The sequence below is a fragment of the Oenanthe melanoleuca genome, chromosome 1 (genome assembly GCF_029582105.1).
Source record: "Oenanthe melanoleuca isolate GR-GAL-2019-014 chromosome 1, OMel1.0, whole genome shotgun sequence".
NCBI lineage: Eukaryota > Metazoa > Chordata > Aves > Passeriformes > Muscicapidae > Oenanthe > Oenanthe melanoleuca.
This window is the reverse complement of record NC_079333.1, coordinates 93,729,632-93,757,102: the sequence shown is the minus strand read 5'-3', so window position 1 is coordinate 93,757,102 and position 27,471 is coordinate 93,729,632. Positions and strand designations below refer to the sequence as shown.

General features: G+C 39.4%; 1 protein-coding gene across 2 annotated transcripts in view; it reads right to left on the bottom strand.

The window, feature by feature from the left end:
* Nucleotides 1-27,471, bottom strand: part of FRMPD4 (FERM and PDZ domain containing 4) — a 285,162-nt gene that overhangs the window by 94,090 nt on the left and 163,601 nt on the right. For both annotated transcript variants that reach the window (XM_056502167.1, XM_056502157.1), the window contains exon 2: nucleotides 12,168-12,284. In XM_056502167.1, the coding sequence (XP_056358142.1) occupies nucleotides 12,168-12,284 (117 nt within the window). The remainder of the gene's footprint in view (nucleotides 1-12,167; nucleotides 12,285-27,471) is intronic.

The following is a 27,471-nucleotide window of genomic DNA, read 5'->3' as shown; positions in this document are numbered from 1 at the left end:
TGGGTCTGTCTGAAAATCTGGTCTCATAAAATGCTTTCCAACATTTTCCAACATATCTGCTGTCCAAGGGTGGAAGTCCATCCTTCCACAAAGAATGAGACCAGCATGATTCCAATGCCAACATCAAACTAGCAAGCCCCAGTGGTGGGAAGCCACCACACCTTTCATCTCAACATACTGAAAGCTCAAAATACTGAAATAATATTCAGAATGCAAAAGCACTGCAGATTTTATATCTGCCCAATACAGGATTAATTGTTTGCACATTGGGGCAGCTCACTTCCACTTCCCACAGTTTGGCAGAAAAGCAACTCTCCTATCAGGACAGGCTGGGAGACATGGGATTGCTCAGTCTGGAGAAGAGAAGGCTCCAGGGAGACTTTTGAGCAGCCTTCCAGCACCTTAAGGGCCCTATGGGAGAGCTGGAGAAAGGCATTTTGCAGGGGCTTTCAATGACAGGACAAGGAGCAATGGTTTTAATCTGAAAGAGGCTAGATTTAGATTGGGTATTAGGAGGAAATTCTTTACTCTGAGGGTGGTGAGGCACTGGTTGAAGACACAGGTTGCCCAAAGCAGTTTTGGATGACCCACTGCTGGAAGTTTTCGAGGCCAGGCAGGATGCAGTGCTGAGCAACATGGTTTAGTAAAAGGTGTCCCTGTGCACGGCACGTGGCTGGAACTGAATGACCCTTAAGCTCTCTTCCAAGTCATTCTATGTCCCTAGGAACCAAATCAAATGCCAATGTGAGAAAAGAAAAACAAACTAACCCTAAGCCACATAACTGAAAGCTGAAAACCACACATGCCAGCAATGTGCATTTCCAGTAGTTTTAATAAATGCACATGCAAAAGCTAAGAATAGAGTCAGAGAGAAAGAAAAAAATGTTAGGATTGATTAAAGCATCATCCCATGTCTTCACTGAATATCAGTGTGTCTATCTGCACTGTAACTCTAGGAGTACATTTCTCATTAAAAATATTACTTGATAGCAGAGTTGCAAATAACCTTCTCTCCTAAGTGAGCCTCAGATCACTTAAAAATTAGAAGAAAAATGGTTTTATTATGCTGTAAATTTTTTTAAACTATGGCAAGATCTTTCCATGCTATTTGTATCCTAAATAATATGCCTATCCAGGTTTTAATTATGAAATGCTAAATAAATCCCATGAGCAAATGCTTATTTGTATCTGTCTGCTAAATTCCTACTTGTAATTCCAGCTAATTACTTCCTCTGTCAAGAATATACTGTCTGAAGTCCCAAGATGCCACAGAAGGAGCTCTATCACTCTCATTTTATGTCTCCCAGTGCACAATACAGAATATGTAAATTCATTTGTCTACTGCTGGAAGAACCAGAAATTTGAAATAATCTCTGCACTGTCAGCAGGTCTTTACCTTATGTGCTTAATCCCTGTTACCATGGAGATATTTAATTGTGCAGCGACACAGTTTGATTGGTTTATTTTAAATTGAAGTTCTTCTGTGGAACAGTCCAGGATTTCAGTGAACTTGAGATAAACAGCTTTCAAAATATTGCAGTGAGTCATAATGTGACTAGATTAATTTGAGTTCAGTTGAACTATTTCTTTACCTGAATCTTAATATATATGATAACATACAAAATATGAGGATTTGTAGAATTATATTTGGGAGCTGAGAATTTTGAGTATAATTAGGCAGTATTTTATAGTAAGAAGGGCAATTAAAAACTAATTGAGAATCAAAATTCAGTAAACTTTTGGTACTACCATCTTGTCTTTCTAAAGCAAATTATCTTCCTGTTCTACAATATGAATGCAGACAAAAACTTTCACAGGAGGCTTATACTTGATTTTCTTTACAGAAAACTGTAAATATATTAATATGAGAGAAATTAATCCCACAGGATGAATTAGGCTTCCTAAGTGCTGGCTTTCACATACATCAGCATGCAGCTTTTTAGTATCTGAATGTCTGCTGGAAATATGGCATTTCCTGGCATGGCATAACACATTAGGTAACTCAATTTAAATTCTGTACATACACCATGATGAACTGGTAAACTTCAACTGTGTTATTTAAACAGCAGCAATATAGTGTGCTAACTCTCATACTTTTTGTTTTTTTTTCAGCTCTATAACCCAGCTCCAGCACATTTTTCTCTCAGTGTTGAAACTGCAGCTGTAAGGGAAGTTTTCACCCAGACTTTACTGTGAAAGGTCTCAGTTCCATCACCAAGTACCAGACAGCTTTGTCTTATTTAATTTTTTAAGCTCATAGCCACTAAGGCCCCATGTACATGCTGCAGAAAACACCTTTTAGGTTTTTCTAGGGCTGTATTCCTCTCTTTATTTTTACATAGCCTGGTTTTATTTCATATGCAGAGTCTCTGTGCATATCAGTTGGGATTCCAGCATGTGATCCAAGGTAAGACTTAACTTCTTACAAACCACTACCACTATTCCAACCACTTGCATGGCTTTGCAGAACCAGAAATTGACACTTTTAATCTCAGCTCTGTAGGGACCACACTGTTTTACATGAGAGATGCTTGAAAAAACAAACTCCAGTGGGGACTATCATTCTCACACAAACTGTTTACAAGAATTAATTTGTTTTACACTCCCACGAAGGGTATCTTGGTGAACCAAAGTAATGCTTCTACAAAAGCATTTACATGCTGCAACTCACAGATGAGCTGCTGTTATTCCATATGAAACACCTATCTAGAACACTGTGTACTCCAACAATACTGAGGATTTAATCTTTGCACCTCTGTGTTAATGTACTCTGTAATCCTGGGTTATGGTACTTTGATTTTATTTTTTTTTTCCTATACAGGTTCTGCTCCAGAAGCATTATTCCTTCCTAATCCACCTTCAAGCACACAAGAGTAGTAACAGTGTTCTCTGAATTTCATCCAGTTTGTTTTTGGAGAAAACACAGAGGACTAGCTCAGAAACATCCAATTTGCAGTAGCAGAGGCCCACAGTGTGATTCCCTGTTCTCCACTTAGGTATAATTACACCCAGGCAACCCAAGGCAAATGACTGAGCAAAAGCTTCTTCTCTTCTGAGGAGTCTCACCCACATTCACACCTTCTTGTATAATCTCCCTCACCTTTCCAGTCTGAGAAATACTCTTGGTTCAGCCAGTGAGGGTTCTCTGTGTGTGCAGAGGGGACTCAGAAACTGCAAGCCAGAAGAGAGGGAGGGAGGCACACTGCTGTGACTAGCTCCTGACTTACAGCACACTAACCAGGCTAGGTACAGCTGCCTTACAATGCAATGAACTCTCCATTTTCCCATGCTCTAGTTGAAACAAAACAACCCCACAAACAGTCACCTCCTTGCTGCCATACTCTCCATTGTAACAACGATTTATCCCAGCCAGTATTTACATCACTTTGTCTGTCATATTTATTACTGCCATATTTATGGCTAGAGCAACATCTCTTTGCAAAGGAAGGACAATTGTTAAATCATCCCCTCTTTTCAGGAGGTTGAGCTGGTTAGCAATACTTTCTTTTTCACCATACCTGAGTAGTCTCTAGGCAAATCACTGACATAAACAGGTTGCTATATAATTTTCCTTCTGCTCCTTTCTAATTATTCAGGTTTGTTTTAAACAGTCACTTGCATTTGTGTATCCCTGCTGCTGCTCATCTCTTCTAGACCCACTCCCCCTTCCACCATATGATCCTGTCCTTGAGTAGGTCAAACCCTTAGCAACAGAAGGCAAATTTGTATGCAGTCTGAAAGAAGCAGGGTAGCACTCCTTCTCTAATAGCACACTATTCTTATCAACCATCCATATTAGTGACAAGGGAATGTAAAAAAAACCACATAAAAGAGAGAGAAAAAATCAAGAATAGCCATACCAATCAGACCTGTTGTCCTCCTGGTCCAGTATTCTTTCTCTGACAGCACTCAGTACCCGCCTCAGAGGAAGGTGCAAGAAACCTTGTAATTATAGAATAACCTGATTAATACAGGAAGTTTCGTCCTAGCCCTAGGCAGTCAGCAGCTGACTCACCCGCTTGTCTGAAACATAACATTTTATATCTGCTCTAATTTTTTTAATCCTATGTCATTTAATAGTGAAAGTCTTATTACAAATGCACTTTGCAAATGTACACTTGAATCCTATGAAGCATTTTAGGCTTTACTGTAACCTGTAGCTGAGAGTTCTATTTGCTAATTATATAGGTTGTACTATTTTTATCACTGTTAAACTGCCTGCCACTCAATCTCATTGGATGTCCCTTTTAGGGACATGGGAATAATTGGGCCAGAGAGTGTGATTCCACTGCCTTTTTTCCCCTTGGCACCTCACCTGGGAGCAGAGATGCCCAAGGAGGTGTGTGGCAGTCAGCCTCTGGCTGGAGGCACTGAAATGGCACACAGGCTGCCTCTGCCCACAGCCCTCACCCCAAGGAAAGCTGCCCTGCACGAGTGATGAGTGCCCCCATGAATGAAGCAGCTGTGCTGCTCTTATTTTTGTGAGTGTCACATAAATCCCCTGTGAATCCAGTCAACATTGTTTGTGTAGTCAAGAGATGAAAGAGTACTTGGTAAAGTGCTATATAATATCACACCTACAAGGCAGAAGGTGGTCCCTGTGACTTCAAACTTTCATTATGGCCTTATGCACTGTGGTGGTTTTAAGGTAAAATAACAACAACAGCCATTTCAAAACTCAGGAAAATGAACAACACAGTAACAACAATGAAGGCTTTCACTATATTTTACTTATATCTGTTGATGGTTTTCAGAACCTTCCAACAGAGCAAACACCTACAGAACACATGTACAAGAAAGCTGGTGTAAGCTAGACATAACAAAAGAAAATAATAATTTTTAAAAAACACTGAAAGGTCTGATCATCTTCTGTGCTTATTTATTTTGAAGTAAACTGATTAGCAGGCTGCGAGCCTCAGTTTTGCATCTGGTGTAAATTAGTGGTCCTTAATAAGCAGGATGCTTGATTGATAGGCCATTAATATCATCAATGATTGTGTTGTGTCATTCCACATTGCTGGCCAGCTATGAGAACTGGGTGTACTAGCAGAAGCACAGAGGCCAGACAGGATGCATGCAACAGGCACAGAGGTGAACACTGAGAAAACACAACTGAGTTCCTCTTCTGAGTCCAGCAGGCACTAAAAGAATAAGATGAAGACTACTAAAGAAAATTTAGTTAAGTATTTGACTATAGAAGAATATCATACCTTGTTTGATTGCAAAGAAATATTCTACTGTGTATGCTTTGAGAATTTAGGATGCTGTGAGCTACACTAGTTAACAACACAAACATGTTACCTCTATTTTCTGCACAGGGCAAAAGCTGACATTTAAGAATTTCATGTTTCAGGAATAGCACAGCTACTAAGGTAAACCAGGACAACCTAAATGTAAGGATTTCACAAGTCAAAAATCACAGAGATGATATATGCAGGATAACATACCTTAGAGAAAGAATTAAGCTTGCCAGATACACCTGGAAGAAGTCTAGAATAATGTTTTGATACTAAACACAAAAGCACTGGTAAAAAGCAAGGCTCTCAGGATATCAAAGTATGAAGTGACACAGAATCATTTAGGTTGGAAAAGACCTCCAAGTCCAACCTTCGGCCAATTACCACCTTGTCAACTAAGCCATAGCACTAAGTGCCACGAAGAGTCATTTCTTGAACACCTCCAGGGATGGTGACTCCACCTGGGTAGTCTGTCCCAATGTTTAACAACCCTTTCCATGAAAAAATTCCTCCTGATGTCCTACTGAACCCCCCCTAGTGCAGCTTGAGGCTATATCTCCTCATTCTGTCACTAGCTGCCAGGGAGAAGAGGCTGACCCTCATCTTGCTATAACTTTTATTCAGGTAGTTGAGAAGAGCAGTAATGTCTCCACACAGTCTCCTTCTCTCCAAGCTAGACAGCCCAGCTCCCTCAGCAGCTCCCCATATGATTCAACTCTCTAGACCCTCCACCAGCTCTGTTGCCCTTCTCTGCACACACTCCAGCACCTCAGTGTCTTTCCTGAAGTGAGGAGCTGAGAACTGAGCACAGGATCCAAGGTGTGACCTCAGCAGTGGCCAGTACAGGGGGGAAATGACTTCCCTGGTCCTGTTGTTCACACTGTTTTTGAAGCAATGCAGGATCCTGTTGGCCTTCCTGGGCACACACCAGCTCATATTGAGCCTGTCAACCCACACCCTCAGGACCTTTTCCACTGGCCTTTCCAGCCACTCTCCCTAAGCCTGTAGTGCTGCAGGAGGTGTTGTGACTGAAGTGCAGGAGCCAGAAACTTGGACTTGTTCCACTGTCCCTGTCTGACCATCCAGGAGTCACTCTGTCACATTCACACCACCTAAGCTGGGACCAAGGCCCCTTCACACCCCACACTCATAGTCAGACCAGGTTTCCTTACGAGCTCAACCCCAAGTTTCCCACAGCAGAGTCTCACAGTTCTCAGTGCTTAGAATAATTTAATCATGGTGCTATAACAAAAGAACAGCTTCAGCTGGATGCCCCTGAGGAGGGGCTCTGAAAAAAGGAAACCTGGGCTTTTATATCCTCACAGTCTATGCACAGGGAAGTCTGGGATCCGTGGGGTGGCAGCTCATGGCCTCTTGCCTGCAGCGCCAGCTCCCACCCCGCAGAGCTCAGCCTGCAGCTCACACTGAGCTGCCTGCACTGGGTGTATTCCTCAACACAACATCACACATGGCCTCACCCCACTGATCCAGCCTGTCCAGATCCCTCTGCAAGTCTTCCAAGCCTCCAGCAAATCCACACTCCCACCCCACTAAGTGCCCGTGAACTCACTGAGGGTGGATCTCCTCATCACCATCATCAATAAAGACATTAAACAGGACTGGCTCCAGTACTGAGCTCTGAGGACTGGCCTCCAATTGGATGTGATGCCATTCACTACTACTGCCTGGGCTCAGCCATCCAGCCAGTTTTTAATCCAGTCAACACAGCACCTGTCCAATATGGGCTGCCAGCTTTTCCATGAGAATGCCATGGGAGACAACATCAGACTTTGCTGAAGTCCAAGTAGCTACATCCTCAGAGTTTCCCTCATCTGCTGCATGGGCCACTTAGTCATTCCAACTGCTCTAGCAACCACATCATATTAACATAAATAAAATTCAGAAATACTTTTGACAAGTAGTACTCTCATGGTTCTACTTGCACTCTGGAGACTGACCTGTGGTTTCAAGCCAAGCAGCAATAATGCTGCAGGCTTTGATCTCTGGGTGTGCTTCCTTTAATTTCTTGCCTGGGATCCCAACTGTTGGCTCAGTTTGTTCCAGACTGGAGCACAGAGGCAAGTTAATATGCACAAAGTACAGATGGTCAGGGTCCTTGGAGGCAAATAGGGAGCAAACCAAAGTAGAATCACAGACAGACCCTATCATCCTCTCCAGGCAATAGCAAGAATAAGTTAACCACCAATAAAAATAATAAAGCAAAATAAACACAACCAATAGCACCTCTTGCAAACAAGGATATGGCTATAACCTGATTTAACAGACCCCTCTATCTTGAGAATCTAATAACTAACTACACCTTAGAGGTGCCAGTGTTACTTTAAGTTCACATAAGAAAGGCTATGCTTCCTTTCATCTAATTTTATTTCACATTCTCTGGCCTTTATTTGAATGACAGAAACTAGGTCCATGAAAATACCAAAGTATCTTACTCCTTAGGAATTAAACAGCAATAGGAATAAAAAAGGTATGACTTCTGAAGGCAGCAAATGTTGCTTGAAGTGCAGTTGCAGGGCAGCTGAAGACAATACAACTCTGTGGCAACCCTATTCTCAAGCCAGTCAGATATTTCAGTGTGGCAGCAAAGCTGCTCATCACCTGGCACTGGCCATGGTCTGAGCAGGAGGCTGGACAGGCTGACCTGCAGAGGATTCTTCCATACTAAACTACTCTGCAACTTCATCAGACCATGCAAAGGACTGGCTTAGAGGAAAACCAACATAAAATTGATTGCTTTCTCCATAAGATTGACTTTTTTATTAGCTTTTGCCTGTGTATTTCTCTTTGTCAACTTCCCTCCAGATCTGACAAGCAGCAAGATTTCCACAAGGAAAAGGACAAAAAATATACAGGTCCAAAAATCAGTTAAATCACAGCAATGGCAAAAATAAGGACCTAAAATTGCCATGAGGCTAAACCTTTTGTACACAAAATTAGCCAAAACCTTCTGCTCCACATACTATCTCTCTGGAATACTATATTCACCCCAAACCATTTTCAGTGTCATGCTTTTATTCAAATTAACATTACACAATTTCTCATCATCATATACTGCACAGCATATATAATACATGCAAGTAAAACATTTAGGATTTTAAAGTGGTTAAATAAATTTAATAAGAAATGATTTGAATATGGTGTAAGTCCAGCCTGTGGAACACAGAAACAGACTGTGAGAATACTAAATGATTGCCATTCTCCCATACTAAAATGTATTACTTATCTCATAATGCTATTTCAAGTAAAACTTAAAAGGGAATGGGTGAAGTTCTGAAACTTCAATTTACCATGGCCTAAACTTAAGAAAAAATATTTTAGAGGTTTGCAAAATGACCCTGGTTATGCCATTTGTACAGAAAAGATACTGAATTGTTAGTAACATCTGAAAATATTTTGATAAGAGATTCTTCTCACACTTTTACAAAAGCACTGCCTGGCAATGGAAGCTGCTCCTGATTAGCTCATGTCATAAGGGCTTTCAGAGATTTGAAAGAAATCAAATTTGCTCCAGCAGAAAGAATAAACATTCCCATTCATGCCTTAAAGCATTTGCACCAACACTATGTAATTACATTCCATTTCACCAGAAGATTCTCCTGGATTCTCTATTCCTCCCACAATTTCAAAATTACAATATGTCTGCTTGCAGTTGAATGGATATGTACATATGGCAAAAAGTAAATTATTCAATTAAAAAGCAGTTAATGTCCCTATGAATTATGTTATTTCCTTGTACAGAGCTCATGCAAACATTTCATTGTGATATACCTGACTTATACATCTTTAATCAAAACCAAGCAAAGTATTTGAATTGCTTTTTCTCTTTCAGTGTGATGCAATTTGTTAATCTGCATAATCTCTAAGGCAATAAAAATCCTTAGAGACAATAAAAAATGTTATCTCGCTGATCTCTCCCATCTTTATTGGCAGAACTGTCAACAATCATCTCACTGTATCATTCCTAAAATCTAGGTGTGAAAATGAAGGAAAGAAAATTAAATTCTGTTTTTATTTAGACAGTCTCATGTAGTATTTGCAAAAACAGTTGTTTTGAAAGCCAGAGAGAGCTTCTCTGCCAAGTAGCAGTCACTGTAAGGACAGATACTATGCACACCCCCACAGAGGAATCACTGGCAAGTCACTGGTTCTGTTTAGTCTTTGGTCATTCTTCTAAAACCAAGATAGATGTAATGGAACTAGCCAGCCACACTGTAGCAGCCATTGGGGCTGATATTCCCAAGAAATGGTGGATAGCTAGTGACTCAGTGCAGCAGTACATAGTTCCAAATGGTTTCCTGATTTCATTCTATTTCCAAATGTATGGGATTTTAATGCATTCCTGGGAGCATAATTTCATGCATAACTACATTGGAAGCAGCCAATGCTGTTGCTTTAAAACATTTAATTCTATATGAATATGTACTGTAGGGATATGTACTATAAACCATACAATGTGTAGGTATCTGGTTCAACTTGCACCTGAAACTGCTCAGAGATTCTGGTGGGTTGGGAGGTCTGGCACAAAACATCAAAGGCTTCTACAGATCTGTTTCCACAGAAGTCTCATGCTCTCTACCTCTCAAGAGCAGGCTATTTTTCTCCATGAAGTCTGCTATCCACACAGAGAGAAAAATGGAAAAAAGACCAGAGCCCAAAAGAGAATGAAAAACAAGCACCTTGTAAGAGCATGAGAAAAAAAACACAAAATAACCACCCCAACAACAAAACAACCACAGGCCCAATACTACTTAAGGCATAGTTTGGCACTCCCTGTTACAGATTTTTTTGTCCTAGATACAGTTTTCTCAATATAAGAGAGCGACGTGGCATTTTAAGGTACTAAAAGCCATTCCAAAAAAATAAGCAAAATAATCATTAGCTAGAGAGGATTAGTAAACATTCCCAAATTGCAAAACTAATGAGTACCAAGGCACTGCATTTTGTAAGCTACAGCTGTTGACAGCTACACAACAAGCACAGAATCCCATTATGTGACCAGTGAGAAAAGAGGAGCAATCAAATGTAGAGCCTGCCCTCAGAATCAGGATATTAATCCTTCAAATGAATCTCATTCACACAGATAAGAACATACCAACAGTCTGCAGAAAATAAGAATGAGACATGCAGGTATCTTCACTACCTTGAGCAACAGAAACAACAGTTTTGCATCTGCACAGTACTTTGGAGGCTCACTACACTTCTTGACAGCCTTAATTAACTGAGGCAGAAAACCTGTGCTAATACAGTTACACTGTGCCTGGCATTCAGCTTCACATTGTCCATCTTTCAGACATCCAAAGCATGACAAGTACTTGTTGAAGCAAGAAAACAACATTTCAAAGTCAGCTTCTGAGCTCTCATTAACCCAGAAAATTTGTTCCAATTTGGACAGGTCGGAAATTGCTCTAAATATTGAAAGCCTTCAGGTCACCAGGCTGCCACAAATGTTGCTTTGGCTCTGAAAGCAAATGCCTCCTAGGAAGCCAAGACAGACCCTGTGGGCAAAACAGCCAGGGAAGCAAAGCACAGCAACAGGGATCTTCAGTCTTATGCTTTACAATTCTTTTTTTGCAGTTGAAGGATCTTGAGAGAATTAAAGAGTTTTAACAGTCAATTAAAAATATGTTTGATCCTTCTACTCGGTGTTAAAAGAATTTTAGCAGTCATCCATTACTTTTTCAAGTACCTGCAAGTTTCTAAATAGGTTGATAAAGACAAAAATTAAATAATAATTTAAAAAAACCTCAAAACTTCACAAGAACAGAATCAAAATGCTAACCTTAAAAATGAAATGTAAGCTAAAGCAAAGAATGCCAAACAGCCAATGGTTCTGCTAACTCACTACCATCACCCCTTTTTAATGAAGAAGTTCCAAAGCCATCTAAGAGTACATCTGCTAGAAGAGCAAAATGTATTTTATCCAAGGCACCTCAGTGATTTAAAAAATAATTGTGCACAGTTTACAATGGGAAAAAAGTCAATTATGTTTATAATTATATCATACACATTGACATTTATTTTTTAAACTAGAGGTAAAAACTATGGGAAAGCTAAGAATTAGTATATTTACTATATAGGATCCAAACATACACTTTCTCATTACCAGTACAATGAATATATTAGACAAACCAAAAGGCATCACACTGATGCCCTGGAGTGGCTACCTAAAACAGAGGCTAGATGAAATTCAAAGAATAAAAGTGGGTATTTATTAAAGGCCTTCAATAGGTACACCTTGGGCAGTCAAAAGTTTCCAAGGGGTTTCAGCCAAGATGGACTATGGTCATGAGTTTTTCATCCAGTTGAAAGTTTGGTTAATTTACATATCAGGGGTTAATCCTCCAATTACAGTTTCAGGTAATGAAGTAATTTACTCCAAGTTTGCCTCCCCACTTCACTATTGTTTATATCTCTTAGGGCCTCAGACAATAAGGTGTCCTTGAGTTTCAGGCCTAGAGAGGAATTGTTTTGTCTGAGTAAGATGGGAGAACAGTAGCTGACAGGCTGTGGAGTTTTAGAGTTATACACTAAAGCAGCACAGGATCTGAAGAATAAAAGAGCTAAATCCTAAGGCATCAAGTTGGAAGAGACAGAGGAGTGTTGGAAGTCTCAGAACTGACCTTCTGTCTCATTCTTTAAACAAGGCATTTTTATGTTTTATATATCTTTTGTTAACGACCTTACTTGTAATTCTCAAAGAATTACAGGTCCTTATATTATCAACATTCTCTTGAGCAAAAGAAATAACCAAGTGCAGAAAGCACAGTCTGAGCTATCCCTGTGCCATGAATTAAACCAGTGACCATCAACCATGCAGGGCTGAAGCAGGAGTCAGGATTCCAAGGCAATGCAGCTGGAGCAGGGCTGCAGTGCTGAGCCCACCCTGCACAGCTCACCCTGCACACTCACCTGATGAAGAAGTCTCTTCCATCTCTGTTTGCCGTCATCTCCCATCCATATGGTGTCCCCTGGTTCAAGCTCCAGGTCCCTGAAGGGTGAGGCCAGCCTGAAGACTTATTCCTGTGGCTGCAATTTTGGAAAATGTGGAGGAGAAAAGAAAGGAAAAAAAAAAAGTTATTTCTCTCTTGTACTTCATATGATCCACGTGACATCCAAGTACTTTCATAATAGTGAAATACAGAATTAAAACCCAGGCAAGGGAACAGAGGTTAGCAGATCTATTTACATCTGTGATATTCTTTCAGTCAGTAGAAAGATATGCTGCCATTTCTAACAGTCTGAGTTCAAACCTTGGGCTGGTGAATTTGTCATTCTCCATCAGTTCCACATACACAGTGCTAATTTTCAGTAGCTTTTAATAAAAGGAACGGGAAGCATTTTTAATTCATCACATTTCTTGTTCAAATGCCAGCTCTCAGCACAGTTTTAGTGGGGGGAAAAAAAATCCATCAAACCAAACCACCCACAGCATCACTGCAGATCACACACACAGGGCAACACCTGGCACAAGACGGAGCATCAACCTTCTCTGTTAGGAAATCATTTTTTGTTTCTTTTGGTGGAATGAAGGAAGGCCATGACACTGTGCATAACACACTAAATTGACTGAATATTAAATCTTGTTGCACTTGATCATTATCCATTAAGCTCTCCCACCAAATAACCTTTAAAAGGCTGCAGCATCTCTGAGCCCACAGAGTTATATCCCACTGCTCCAGCACTATCTGCTATTATTCCCACTCCCAAGGAAGAGCTCAGCAGCATTCCCAATCAACAGTGTCTCCCCACTAATCTGAAATATTTTGTGAGGCACTTTCTGCTGACTCCATACAAAAAAGATTCAGCTAGCAAACATAGTTTTCCACAGGAATCCCCAGTGTTTGCAAACACACTTTTGCCCTCACTTGCAGGGATTAAGCTAGATATTACTGCACATTCCCACCTTCTCCTGTGGGACTTAAAGAGGTTCAGAAGACAACAAACAAGTCTTCAGCAAAATTAGTCAAGCCATTAATATCTATGTACAATCTGAAAAGGGGAAAGAGGAGGAAGAGGAGGCAGGGCAACCAACAAAGCTAAAGGCCAGCTAAGAACATGTGGAAGAGAGGCAAATAGGAATGAGCACCCAACACTGAATACAATCTGAAATTTTGACATAAAACCAAAACCAAACAAAATAAGAGCATGTTTTGAATTAGTTGTGTTCCCCATTTCTGTCTTTTCTCCATCCATCATTTGATATTACAGCTTAGTTTTATGTGCTAGATTTATTTAAGTTCAAATTGTAGCAAGTAACTTGCTACCTCTTGCCATTGATAAAGACATAAGAACTTCCTTTCATTAGAGAAACAGAGCACAATGTAACCTGACAAACTCTCCTGAAGAAACAGAATTGGTCTCCATGGACAACTCAACAACTGATTGTAAATTGCTAAATTCAATGAAGTTGTGCATAGCTAATCTTTCCCAAAGGAGGAATGTATCATTAAAAAACAAACTAGCTGCTTCACCTTCCCCCTTCATTTCAAGGATTAATCACAATTGAGAAAAAAAATACGGTGCTTCAAAATATAATTTACATGTAAAGTAGAGCATTACAATGGAATGTAATTCCAAAGGTAGCATTTGGTTTATCAATTACATTAAGTACTCGATCTTGAAGGAGTAGAAAAACATTTCTGTTAGCATATTCAAACATTGGTATTTGCCATAAGGCACAGCTTAAGTCTAATACTGAAAATGCTAGAACTCTTAAAAAATTAGTTCAAGGGTTATCAAACACATAAATGTCAGATATGCTACATTACCCCAGATAAATGCAACTAATCCATTTCTGATCCAAGGAATTGATTAGAAAACAGTCATCAAGGAACAAATCCAGAACACTTTCAACACTCTCTCATGCAGTTTCTTCTTAAGCTGAGCATAAACATTCATTTTTCTCCATATGCTTGAGAGACAAAGAAGGGTCCCTTCTTTTAGCCAGGAGCCATTCTACAATGTGAGAATGTCAGCCTAACTACATCTTCAGACTTCAAATAACACTTCAAAGTATTTGGAATCCTAGCCACTGTTTCAGTTAACTAAAAACACTAGAACGTAACCTTTTTTATCAAGACTGTATAAATGGATATCCCTCCATTTAACAGTTTGCATTTTAATTAGATGTGTTTCACAAACCCTGTGTTATAGTTTCACCATCTGTTAAATGGATACAGTGACATTTAAATTCCCAAGTAAAGTACGTCAAACTATCAGATAATTTGTAGGAGCATAGGACAGTGATGATGATCAATATTGTAACTCTCTGCGTTCAAATTAAGGGCTCATCTTTGTATGGATTATAGCATTAGTGGATTTTTAAGGTAAATCTAATTCCCTTGAAAGCTTTCTTTGAGCCCTTAAAACATTAATGGTGTCAGAACCATGTCATATATGATGGGCAATAACTGTCCTACTTAACTATAAATACGTTTACACCTGGTCTACTCCCCCAGACTTTCTTATAATCAGTGGGATACAAATTAGCACTTGAAACACTGTATGCACCTACATTAGATGTGTGAAAATTCACTGTGGCTCCACAGGGAAAAAAGACATAATTTTTCCTAGAGCTATTGTGCAATTCAATAATAAACACTCATGTCATAACAATAAAGCAAGGTCTTTACACTCAGAGCTGACTAGGATTCCCAGGTTCCTGTACAGTCTGAAAACAGGAGCAAGTGAACTGCATTTTTTTCTACGTATCCCTTCACTTGTTGAACATAATGCTGCTTGTCTTTAAGAATTCTGTTCAGTGACCATCATGAAGGGCAAAAGATGGCAAAGAGGAGAGAAATACCAGAAATGAAGAGAAAAGCCATCTTGGCAATCTTTAAGTCAAGAGGATGCCTTAGTGGTGAGGCAGATCATCAGTCCAAATCCTACCTCCAAGCGGGTGATCTTGGACAAACCCCTCGGCTCATTGATCACCATTTGCCATTTCCTTCTCACACAGGCAAAGGAGGAGCACACCTAGACTGCCTAGATTCATGGAAGCCTTGCACACTTACAAAGACTAAAAAGATAAAGGAAATGCACCTTCTACTTCAGCAAGGCTGCAGAGGCAGCAGTGGCACTGCTGTTACTCACTGCCTCTGTCCATCACTGCCTGCTGGCTCAGGGCAATGGGAAGCTGGAGAGCCTTTAGGAGCACAGCTCTTAGGTGCCAGACTTCGCTGTGAAACCAGGCCAGCATCATGCCAGCAGAACTCTGAAAATAAGGCAGATTAGCTAAAATATCCCCTCAACCTGCTTTTGACATTCCTGCTGCAGAAATATAAAACCTGATCCCTCCGAATTGCTTCATATTAAACAATCAGGTCATTAAATCACCAAAGTGGTGATTACTGAGGTGGTGTGGAAGGAATCAATGTGCCCTGTGGAGGGACATTCTGACTGATAATGCCACAGCTCTGCCACAGCGAACATCTTCAGGTCAGCCTTTTTTTCTACCCTGCCCTTGAGGAATGACCTGAAACATGAGATCATATGTAAAGCCACCTGCACTGTATCAGTGATATGTTCTTTATGTGATATGCAGTACATACTGAGCATAAACCATGTCATAACAAGAAGTGCAAATCTGTAGTATTATCCACTTATTTTTAAAAAATAGAACAGTTTGAATTTTTAAAGCATACTACAAAAGCCTAATGTTCAGACAGTGTTAATGATGTACATAGAAAGTAACACCATTTCTTCTTTCAAATGTGGAAAAAAACAAATGTTTAAATAGGTCGAAAAAGTCAATTAAAAAAAAAAACAGTATCCACAGTCAGCTAATAATTATGTAATATTGCCTGTTTTTTTAACCACAGGTTTTTTAGCAACTGGAGATTCCTCTCAATAGCTCTTCACTATAGAAATCTTGACAGACTTTTTAACTGTGCCACCTCTATAGCCCAAGCCTGTAAATTCTGTTACAAACGTAGCACTTCTCTTAACTAGTGGAAATTAACCTCTCCGGCTGTTATTTTAAAACAGCATCAACTGGCACCGACACAAAAGCAATATTCCCATTCTCCCAGCATCTCCTGCTTCACATCAGTTGCTCCTCTGCCAATGAAAGAAAACTGGTGCACCTTAATTAGCAGCTATTTTTTTCCATTCAGATTCATCCCTGCTTACTTCATGGCCTCACAGATGGTCACATGGCAGCAAAAATTAATGGTAGAACAGAAACTGCATTCTTCAGATAGTCCTTACCCAAAGACAAGACAGAAAGCACTCAGTTAAATGGAATGTCCCAACTGTATTTAGCATATTTAGTGTCTAATGGGGCACAACACTCAGTACAAAGTTGGGGCATGTCCTCCAAAATGCTTCCATCAAAGCAGCTCCCCTTGAAAACTTCCCCTCAACACAACTTTCTCCTGGGCCTTATCTTCTCCCAGTGTTGCTTTTAGTTAATATCTGTTAGCTCACAGGCTATCAAAAACTGAAATTATCAACAGAGTTTGACAAAAATCTTCATAATTGCTTAAAATCTCTTTATATGGAACCATATGGAGCCCTGTGATTTTCCTAAATAGATATAATTTGAAACATTAATATTCTATGTATACTTTCTCCTTAGGAATTAGCAACTTCTTAAGCATCTACCTTGGATTTCCTCACTTAGATTAAAATAGTGGAAGGATTATGTTCTTACCTTCTTTTATAGCAATCCCTTGAACTGCTGCAACTTTTGTGGGTGGCTAAAGCTCCAGGACATTTATTGTGAGGATTCACATTATAATTCTGTGTTTATCATTTGGATATTCAAAGTCCTGGAATCATCTTGTTCAACATATTGATGTTTCTCATTGTACTTCCTCATACACAGGATTTTTTTTCCTGAAAGCACTGTCTGCAAGGGCATCAGTGACTCACACAACTCAGCACTGTGAATGGAGTAACAGTGTCAATGCACTGGTTTCCTTTACATTACCATATGGAGGAATTTCGACTCTTACCATGTAGCCTGGCTTCATTTCAACTCTCCATTGGTACAAAAGCCAGTTCTCTGCTTCCTATATGGCAATACATAGGTCAGTCTCTCTCCCACCCACCATAAAGGAAAGGCATCCTGAACAAAAGTCACACTGCACTCCCACAGCTGCTTATGCAGACACACAGCTCCAGAGCACAGAGGCAATTCTAGCCACAACAATCCCAAGGAGGTACCAACACCAGACAGAAAACATTCTGTAGTGTTAGTTTTTAAAAGCAAGAACACCACACCTGAAGTATCTGCAGGGTATGTCTATCTGCAAATAGGAAATATTATTGTGGCACTAGTGGAGTCCAGGAGCCATCTCTCTATGATATTTAATCTTCCACAGCCTCAGGAATGAAACCTTTCTTTCTCACTCCAGTTCTCACCCTCTCCTGTCCCAGAAGACTACCACAATACTTCTACCTCCATCCTACCACTTTAACCTGAAAAAATGAGAAATGAAAGTTTAAAAGAATCTGAAGAGATATTATCAAAATCAATCATCATACCCTGCTACTGAAACTCTCCTGAGGGGCACACAGACATGATGGACAATAGTTTCTGGATGCAAGATCAAGGACACTGAAAGACTTCTTGTCTTTGTAGAGATCAGTCCTATAAACCCCCAGAGAATTACTCCTACCAGAAATACAAAAGAAGAAAATTAACTTCCATAGCCACCCTGTGCTGTAGTAAAAAACTTAATTCATATTGAGAGTCTATTACTAAATCACATAAGTACAGAAAGGAACCTTAATGACTTCAGATATCCTTCATCTCCTACAACCCACATGGTTTCAAATCTTTTGATGGCTAAGAAAGCAAAAGGGTTTCAGTCCTCATTTAAATGTGTGCTATTTTTGAACTTGTCTGTGTCAGTTAAAAGAAATTAGATGAGTATCATACCACAAAACAACACAGCCATGCTCTGGTCAAAAGTAGAATAATATTACTATATTCTTCAGGCTTGTCAGAAATTTTCTCCCTGCATCATGCATGATCAGGGAAATGGAAATGCTATTCAGAAAATAAAGGCATTCACCTTTCTTGTATTTCTTGTTCCCTTTCCTTGTTTCCTTTCATGTAAGTTCTATGAAAAAAGCCAGGCTGCCTTGCACCAGTTGTTCAGAAATTGTCTCAAAGTTTTTCTTTCTTAGGCATTAACTACCCCCCAAAACTCTGGCTGAAGCAAAACATTCCAAACTTTTTTTCTCCTGTCCCCACCTTCCACCACAGATGCTCTGAATTATTCACAATTTCACCAAGTACCACTCATTCTCACTCCAAAGAGACAACTATGCTAAAGGCTTCACTTGACCTTTAAATCCTTTGGGGGACCAGAGAAAACCTCAAGTACAACTTGAAAATTCATACTGAACTCCTCTATGGCAATTCACAATTGTTGAGGAACTACATTTCTAGAAAACCCTGTCAGACTGTAATTGTCATAGATTTCATTATCTTCCATCTCCTCAAATGCCTAAAACATTTTTTTTCTAAATGGCAGCCTATGCCTTGATTGAGAACAGAGGACACTCCAATGAATTCTGAATTCCTCCTGCAGAAGTCACTGCAGTGATCAGACAAGGGTCCATGCTGTGTAGCTGATCTAGGTGAGGGATCCCTCTTGCAGGGATTCCATGGGGAACACTGACAGCTCTGCTGCCACACAAGCAGGAAACACAGCAGCAGGTGCCCATCACTTCATCAGGGAACAAAGAGGGCAGCTCCACACGGCCATAAAAGTCTATCCATGGGCTTTGTGAGCCACTCTGGGGCTCCAAACACGGCAGCATCAATTCCAGACTCCTGCCTGTATCACAGGGAGGACAGAACGATGAAGAACAAAACCACAGGCTTTTCAAAAGGCACACTGCACCCATTACACACCTCACTGTACAAGGAATGGCTCCTCCCAGTCTGAAACCACAGCAACATGATGCTACCTCCAAACAAGCTTTGTTTGTTCTAAGGTTCTATGCATAGAAGATTTTTCACCAAGTGTCTTCCAAAATTTCAATTTTGCTTCCTCTCTCTTCTCTAACTGATGTGTGCAAAGACACAAGGAACCAAACAGCACAGAGTACCTATGGAACATGTTTTTGCCTTCAGTTAGATAGAAAGCTCCTCAGAATTGAGTGGTAGCTCCTCCAAGAGCCACTGTTGTCCTCTGTGGACTCATAACTACAAAGGTACAGGCAGAACATTGAGACAATGAATGGAACAAACCCTGTGAGGCAATGCTGGTCTGTTCCAGGCACTAACAACTTCCATATGCCTTGGAAAAGGGTGAAGATCTAGTCATTCCTTGAGGCACTTGCCTGCCCCAGAATGCTTCCTTTCTTGTCTCTGATTCCACAAAAAGTAATAAACTCTTTATCACTGATACAGCTGTTTCTTGCATTGCCCTGTTCTGTGTAAGCTGAGTTTTTGCTTTTAGCAAAAAAGTGCATGTATTCTGATTGTCTACAGCCTGTCCAGTTAATGCACTTTCATGTCTGCTGTTTGTTTTGTTCTGGGTTTTTTGGTTGGTTGGTTTCATTGGCTTTTAAAAATATCTGAGGTCACATTTTTCATTTGCCTGTCTCTTCTCCCTTTATGTTTCATATCCATTATTACTAAAGATGTGCTCCCATTTCATAGAAAACAAGTCTCCATCATATTTTCTTTTAGCCTGACAAAACTTCTCATTTAAAGCACACTGACCCCATTAGAGAACCAAGTCTTGAAGGAATTGCTTTCACCTCCAGAATTTTGTATTGCTAAAGCCAAAAATTTCCCAAAGGAGCAAGTAATGGTTGGGACTTGGATGCCTGTGAAAGGCTCTTTGCCATTCTGCTCCCTAGGATGCTTTAGCTTCATGTTGATGTGCACTAGAAAGTGAAGGTCTCTGAAAGCTGATGGGTGAGAGATGTTTTTCACTGTTTTAATGGGGATTTTGACCTTAGGCTTTCTCAGGTCTACTCAGTATTTTAGGAGCAAAAAAAATTGCAACAAAACAAATAAAAGCATATGAAGCATATTGGTCTCTTTCTCATTTAGTAAATGGAGTATTGATATTTATTTCTAGATCTTCTGAAAAACCTTTTTAATTTTTTTTCTCTCTCAACCCAGTACATGCTGGATAATCTTACTATATGCAGCATACCCCTAGACCAGGCACCAAATGTGATCCCTGACAAAACCACAACTATTACCAGATGCTGAATTTTCTCCCACATATGATTTTATGTTTTTGTTTTATTTTCTTGCTTTAATGAATATCTGCTCTCAATGAGTATCTGTCCTCTTACCAGTTTTGCAGTATCATGCAGACATGACTCACTGCTATGTTTCAGGAAGAAAATCAGGAATTTTGCCATTTCTGCTTTATGAAAAAAATGTCCCATAAATCCTCTGATAGAAATGTAGTCCATGTCATTGACTGCATTGACACTAATAAAGAGAGTTTATGGTAGAGAGTAGAGCACTGGAAACACAATGCTGTAAAGCAGCATCATATTTTAAATAAAAGTAGCAGTACAGCATATAATTTCTTACAACCTCTTGCACAACTGTCCATTTTATGCCATAAAAATTTGAGGTGTTTATAGTTATTAAAATTCAATTATGTACACTGCATTTGGGAAAGCAAAAGGGAATCTCATTTTTATGCATAGTAAATTTTGAACTTTTTTCAATACCTTTATATGAGTACAACCTGACTGCTGTGAGCCAAATGGACAATCATACACCAGAAAAAGGATCTCAGAAAAAATTTAAGCATTTCTTGGTAGATTTATTTCTATTTCTGTAAAGATGTCACTCATGTTTCAGGCCCGTGGTCACCTGGAAATTCTTCATAGAATACTCTTGCTGGAAGATGACATTTTAGTCTGCAGAAGAGTGACCTTGCATTAGAAGGATGAAGTGAATTGCCAAAAAGGAAACAAAATTGCTTTTCTAAACCTGGATTAAAGCCTAACTTCCTACTCCTTGGTTTTGGTAGGAGCTCTTTCTACATCTCAGGATGAGGTCCATCAGCAAAATAGAAGAACAAAATACCTGGATGGATCTTAATTAAGAGAAGAGTACTGCAGAGAAAAGAGAAGAGTGAAAAAACCCTCTTCAGATTTATACTGAGACTTAATCTTCCCCTTTTCAATTTCCTGGGAAATAAAATGAAATGGTCAATGAATTAAATAATGGTAACCTATCTTCAATATATTTAGTAAATGAAATTAAACCAATACTATCCTCTTAATTTTGGAGGTGAAAGAAAAAAAAAGTATTTTAAATATTTTCCCTTTACAGAAATCCAGCAATAATCCAGCATACACTGCTTAGTGATTACAGAAGTTCCAAAACCTAAAGGGACATCTCCTTACAAAACACACTTGATAACCTTGAGAGGAGATGCAGCCACTGACCACTGGCTGAGTTTGCTTTCCATAAGCAGCATTTCCCACTCAAAAATCTTAATTACTAAAGTAATCTGTCTGCTAGGGTTAAATTTACTTCAAATACTATATATAAGCAAATGACTGGAGTTCTAGGTGTTTTTTCTACTTTCTAGATTAAAAATACCCCAAAAGCTCAATATTCCACCTGACTTTAAACCAGAATTTTCAAAACTGGGGGTATATGATAAAACAGCCATCCTGCTGTTAAAAAGATAACAACACTACATACTTTCCTATGCTTCACTCTCAGGCAGAAGTTACAGAGAACTCCAGAAAAAGACCAGATAAAACATGTGCAGTGCAGTCCCTTTACATTCTCAAAACATGTGCAGAAAAACCTGTGTTTCTCCTGCTATCATGCTAAAAGGTTGTGATTTTTTTTTCTTCTTTTCTTTGAGTTCTTTTGTATTTTTCCATAAAGAAAATTATGGTTTATATGGCAACATACTGAGAAATATTGTAAGCAAAGGATATTTTGTGTAGTAGTCAGGTATTTTCACCAGTGGTAAGAAGTCTGCATCCAGACAGGAGGTTATTTAAAGCTTTCAAAACATAAACACAAAAATCTGAAGTAGTTTTATTCTTAGGAAATTACCAGCACTTGGCACATTCTGTTGCAGAATTATGCCACAAACCAAGGCACATGTAAAACCTTAACAAATGAGAAAGAATAATTTATGTGTGGGGTGTTAAACTTTTTCCCTAGCCTTAGTGACTTCATGAAGTGTGAGCCAATAAAGTGGAACCAGTCTCATGTTTCAAATTTATTTTAGAACTTATGTACTTAAGGGCCAAGTGCACTGCTTAACTATATGCATCAACAGAATATGAGGTGATGAAAACTAACTTGAAAACTAACTAAGGTAACTTATTGAAGATCTGAAGAGTAGCTCTGCAGATGCAATATAAAACTGGAGACAAAGATCTCACAGCATTCATCCCTTCCACACACCCCAGGCCAAACCACAGGGAAGCTCAGAACAAGGTGGGCAAAACATCCATCCATAGGTGATGGATTCAGATTCTGATGGCAATCCATCTAGACATATGCTCAGGAATTATTTCCAAAATCTTTTTTCCTGCACTGTCTATATTTCTAGGAAATGACTGATTTCCATACAAGAAGCTACAAATGTGTAAAGTTGCAAAAGAAGGACAGGAGAGAAAGGAAGAAATTTCTTGGCTGCAAATGGAAAAAAAAGAAAACCAGAACCCAGGCAAACTTGTATCTTTGACAAGAGCCCCCTCTATCTCAAAAAACCACAAGGAGCACCAGTAACATTAATCTCCATCAACTTAGAATCACTTTTTAACCATTACTTAGTTTGCAATACACTTGGTGAGGTCCCGTGACTGCACCATTTCCTTTTGCTTGCCTTTAAGATTAGCAGCAAGGCTTAGAGCTTACCTTGGATGATGTTCCTAGCCCCAGCTGCCCCAAACCACCCAGCCATCTGCCATTTTCACATTTCACCACAACCACCATCAGCTCTTGCTGGGCTCTGAGGCAGCAGAGCTCCTGCTCCAATAGCAGACCACCAACTTAGGTCACAGAACCACAGGACAACTCCATTTGGGAGGGACCTCACAAGGCCACCTCCTCTAATTTCCCACTCAAAAAAATTCAGCATAAAAAATATGAAAAATAGGTATTACACCAAAAACTAAGTTGCCTGGAATTATATATTTTAACTCTATAAACCTATCCCATTAATCATTAAGCAAAAGAAAGAAAAAGCACAATTTTCTGATTCTATTTTGTCTTGGTTTTTTGGTCTATATCCTGTTCTTTCCCCATCAGTGTCTGATTTTTAAACCTAAAGTCTGGAAACAAAAACCTGTAACACAAAATGCATGTTTTTTCTTTAATTTGATTTATGACCTGAAAAACATTCTGAAGGCAGATATTACTTTTACAACCAGAAGAGAAAATATAATTGTGAAAGCCTGCTGCACAAAAAGTTCCTGAAATACCAAATACTCCAGCTATCTAATATATGATTATATTAGGCCATTTAGTTACACATCTAGGCAAACTGACTTACAAATTTCTTCTAATAACAGGCTCTTAGAATTGAAATGACACATACACACAGAAAACCCCCCATAACCTAAATCTTCACTCCCCCAATTTTCACCAGTCCTCAATTACATGCCATGGGAGGAGTTTGAGTACCTATGCTTGTGTATATTCTGGCAAGCTACAACTGCATTGCTACTGTGACAGTCACTAGAAAGTCCCAAAAAATCCTCTCTCAGCTCTCTGTAAGTGATAGCTGAGGAAATGATACAGACACCCAGCTGAGCTAACCTACTTACAGCCACTGACAAGCAGCTTCCTTAAAGATCCTGCAGCAGAAAATGAAACTTTCCCTGCAGTCAGAAAACGAGAGGGACTTTGGGACTTACACAGGTTTAATACTGTTCTGACACAAGGCTGTAGTGCTTCTGGCTGTTTTCCTACAGTAATACAGATGAATCTGTGTGCAACTGCATGTTCCTATCAAGAAATGCACCTACACACACATTTAGATGGAATCCAGCTCTTTGATACTATGCATTCTCTAAATCTGCAGTTCTCAGAGCTTGCTATTAATTGCATTGCTAAGAGGAATGAAATGAAGCACATATCAATACAGGAAAATCTAAGTGAGAGCAAACAAATGCTAGAGCTTAACAGTCACTGCAATTCTGAAATAAACTTCAGTGTTTTCAGTGCAGAAACTGCTATTGCAAAGCTTGGAGTCACCTACCCACAGGAGGGTTAAATCCCTTTAAGGGGTGATATACACATTGCTTCCCCTACTATTGTATTGTTTCCCAATAACTTTACAACTGTCCTGGGTTGGTGTTGTCCATAAATTTGGTCCCCTCATACCAACAGAGAATGAAAGGGATATTTTCAACTGAACTGGCCCCAACATCAGCACCAGCTATATCATGTCAAGCTTTCATAAGATTGTCTCAGGACAACAGATATTCTGGAACTAGTGAGCAAAAGGTTTAAAAACTATTCAATGAGTATATGTGATTTTCACAATAAAAAAAGGTGTCATTTTCCTGAGTTGCAAGAAAGAAAAAGAAGACAGTAAAAGAAGAAAAATGGCAATTTGCACATTCCCCTTCACTTGAAGAAATATGATGAATACGAAATGAAGAAGATTTGGAAAGAGGGAATAAACAAAACTGCTCTTGCTGTCCTGTATGGTAAAGGTGAAGCCCTGACAGAAGGATCAGAGGGCCTGTGTCAGGCTATAAGAAGCCCTGGGTGCCCATGGGAGGTTGCAGGAGTCCATTTTATCCAGGGAAGACAGAAAAACAGTATTAAGAATGGACCCTGATGGTCAGACCCAAAACAGCTTAAGCCCAGCTTCTTGTCACGTCCTTTACAGAGGGAAGCAGAAAAATTCAGGGAAGAAGTGACTAGCATTTAAAACTTTTTCCTCCAGGTGTGATTATTAAATTACTTAATCTCTTCTTTTACAAAAGCCTTTAGATAACTTTAGATCACTCCTGTAATCTGTGCACTTTTGTCTTGCACAAACATTTCTTACTTGAGACTGACTGCAGACAGAAGCAACTGAGAAAACTCTTACCAAGTTTGGTTTGAGAGTCACACGTTAACTTTTACCCTTTTGCACTCCCTCCTCCATCTCTGCTAAATTCATTTAGAAATAGATCCTTTCCTTGACAGGATAAAGTTAACCAATCCTGCTAGCCTAAAGTCTTGGCTGGTGATAAGATTAATGTAAAGGGACCTAGCATACACTGAGTTCTCTGCTGCTTTAGCCACAGGGAAGCACTACTGGCACAGTAGCCAGCCTCCAGGCTTCCAGTCATCCAGCCACTTGTGGTTTCACACCCCAAGGAACAGTCCAGGAGGATGCCAGAGCCTCTTTGGAATGAGTACTAAGTGCTGCTGTTTCACTGCCTTTGCTAGCAAGCTTTACCCCAAGCAACAGGTCAGCAGGCTGATTTTATCACCCACCACTCCATTATACTTCACAGAGCTATTTTTACTTCCTCAATGTATTAACTCTCCCACCCGTTTTCTGAAGCACAGAGCCAGAAGTTGACAGCTTACTCTCTGTAAAGACATTCAGAAATGCTGCACGTGTTCATAAGGACCTAGCTATTTATAAAACTGGCAATAAAAAGTGCCCAGTAACAGGAGTTATTTACTGTGACATTTTCTGCGGTTCTATTGAAGCCCACCTGAACCTTTAGATGCCTCAATATCCTTAGAAACCTGACTGCAATGATTTAAAATGATAAATCTAAGTTCAAAACAACCTAGGTTCACGTTTTATAAACATGTTGTCAAGTTTACATTAACTTGAGACTGTCTTAGGTATTATTAAAATAAAGTAGTGTATCAACAAATGCACTATTGGTGAATTATTTAGCTAATTTTATTTCAAAGTTCATATCTTAACACATTTTAATTTTCCATCTATCACCAACCCCAACAAAAGAATAAATTTAGATGTGACTAGGTTTTTGACACTGAAGTTATTATTCTAATATTTATTTTAAATAAGAGAATTATATATATAAATTATATATATATAAACGCTAGGTTTAAAAATTCATTTAGGAGGACAGCACTTATACACGAGAACTTAAGGATTCACAACAATATTATTGAAGATAAACAGAAATTCTAATCCAGAACTCTTCCTACTACCTTCAGCAGGGTCAGGTTTCCACCTCTGCCACCAGCCCCTGCACGGCTGGTGCTCATTCCCCAGCAGGCAGGTCCTGCAGCTCTGACAGGTGAGTGCTGGGAGGGCAGGCACTGGAGTGAGGGCAGCACATGCCCAGAAACCTTCCTGTCTACATCAGCATCTCACCAACCCAAAATCAGCCCCTCAGAGCTGACAGCACAAAGAAACAATACAGGGTGCTTTGGATGGTAAATATTTACTGACTGTCAGCTTAGATTGCAGCAGCCTCAACTCTGCTGCTGGGTTAAACACAGCTGATTCACAGTCCTGAAGTCATATATCTGTGAGGATACACTTTTTTACTCCCCACCCCCACACTGTTCCCTAGAAATAAATATTTAGGAAAGAGTTCAGAAAATAAACTTGTTTTCTTAAGTCACAACAAGGTAATTTTTTTCTTTTACCAGCTCTGTCAGAGCAGGCAGACCTGTAGGAATATTTGAAATCAAAGTAGGCAGCAAACAATGTTTTTAAACTAGCCTTTGTGATCTACTCTGTCATTAATACAAACATTTTGATGTCTACAAGTTTACAGGATGCTTTGAGATTATACTCCTGACAAAAGATGTAAACATGATTTATTTACCTATTTTTCTACCAAATGCTACACTTGCAAAATTAGTTTAAATCTTTACCCATTTTGTGATCAGCTGAGGAACAGCATATCTAGCTGCAAGTAAGAAGGAGAAAAAGGAGACATGCAAATGTATATGCAAACACATACAATGTATGCATGGAGTATTAGAAATACACATCATACAAGTAATTTGCTTTCCCACCAAGCTTCATTTTACCTGTGTGTTTGTAGCTTTTTTTCCCCTCCAATTCTGCTGTTTTAGAGCTAGGGCCTCTGATTTTATTACAAGTTTCATTATTTTGTTGTCTATTTGAACTTCCTGGAATTTTGCTATTTTATGGTAACTTCCATTCAAATATAAAAAAGAAGTTTTCTGGACTTGAAATGGAGAAGGAAAATTTGTATCAATGAAACGCTGAGGCAGAGGAATTGCACAAAAACTGTCCTGCTGTCCTGGTTTTGTCCTTCCATATTTATTCTTTAT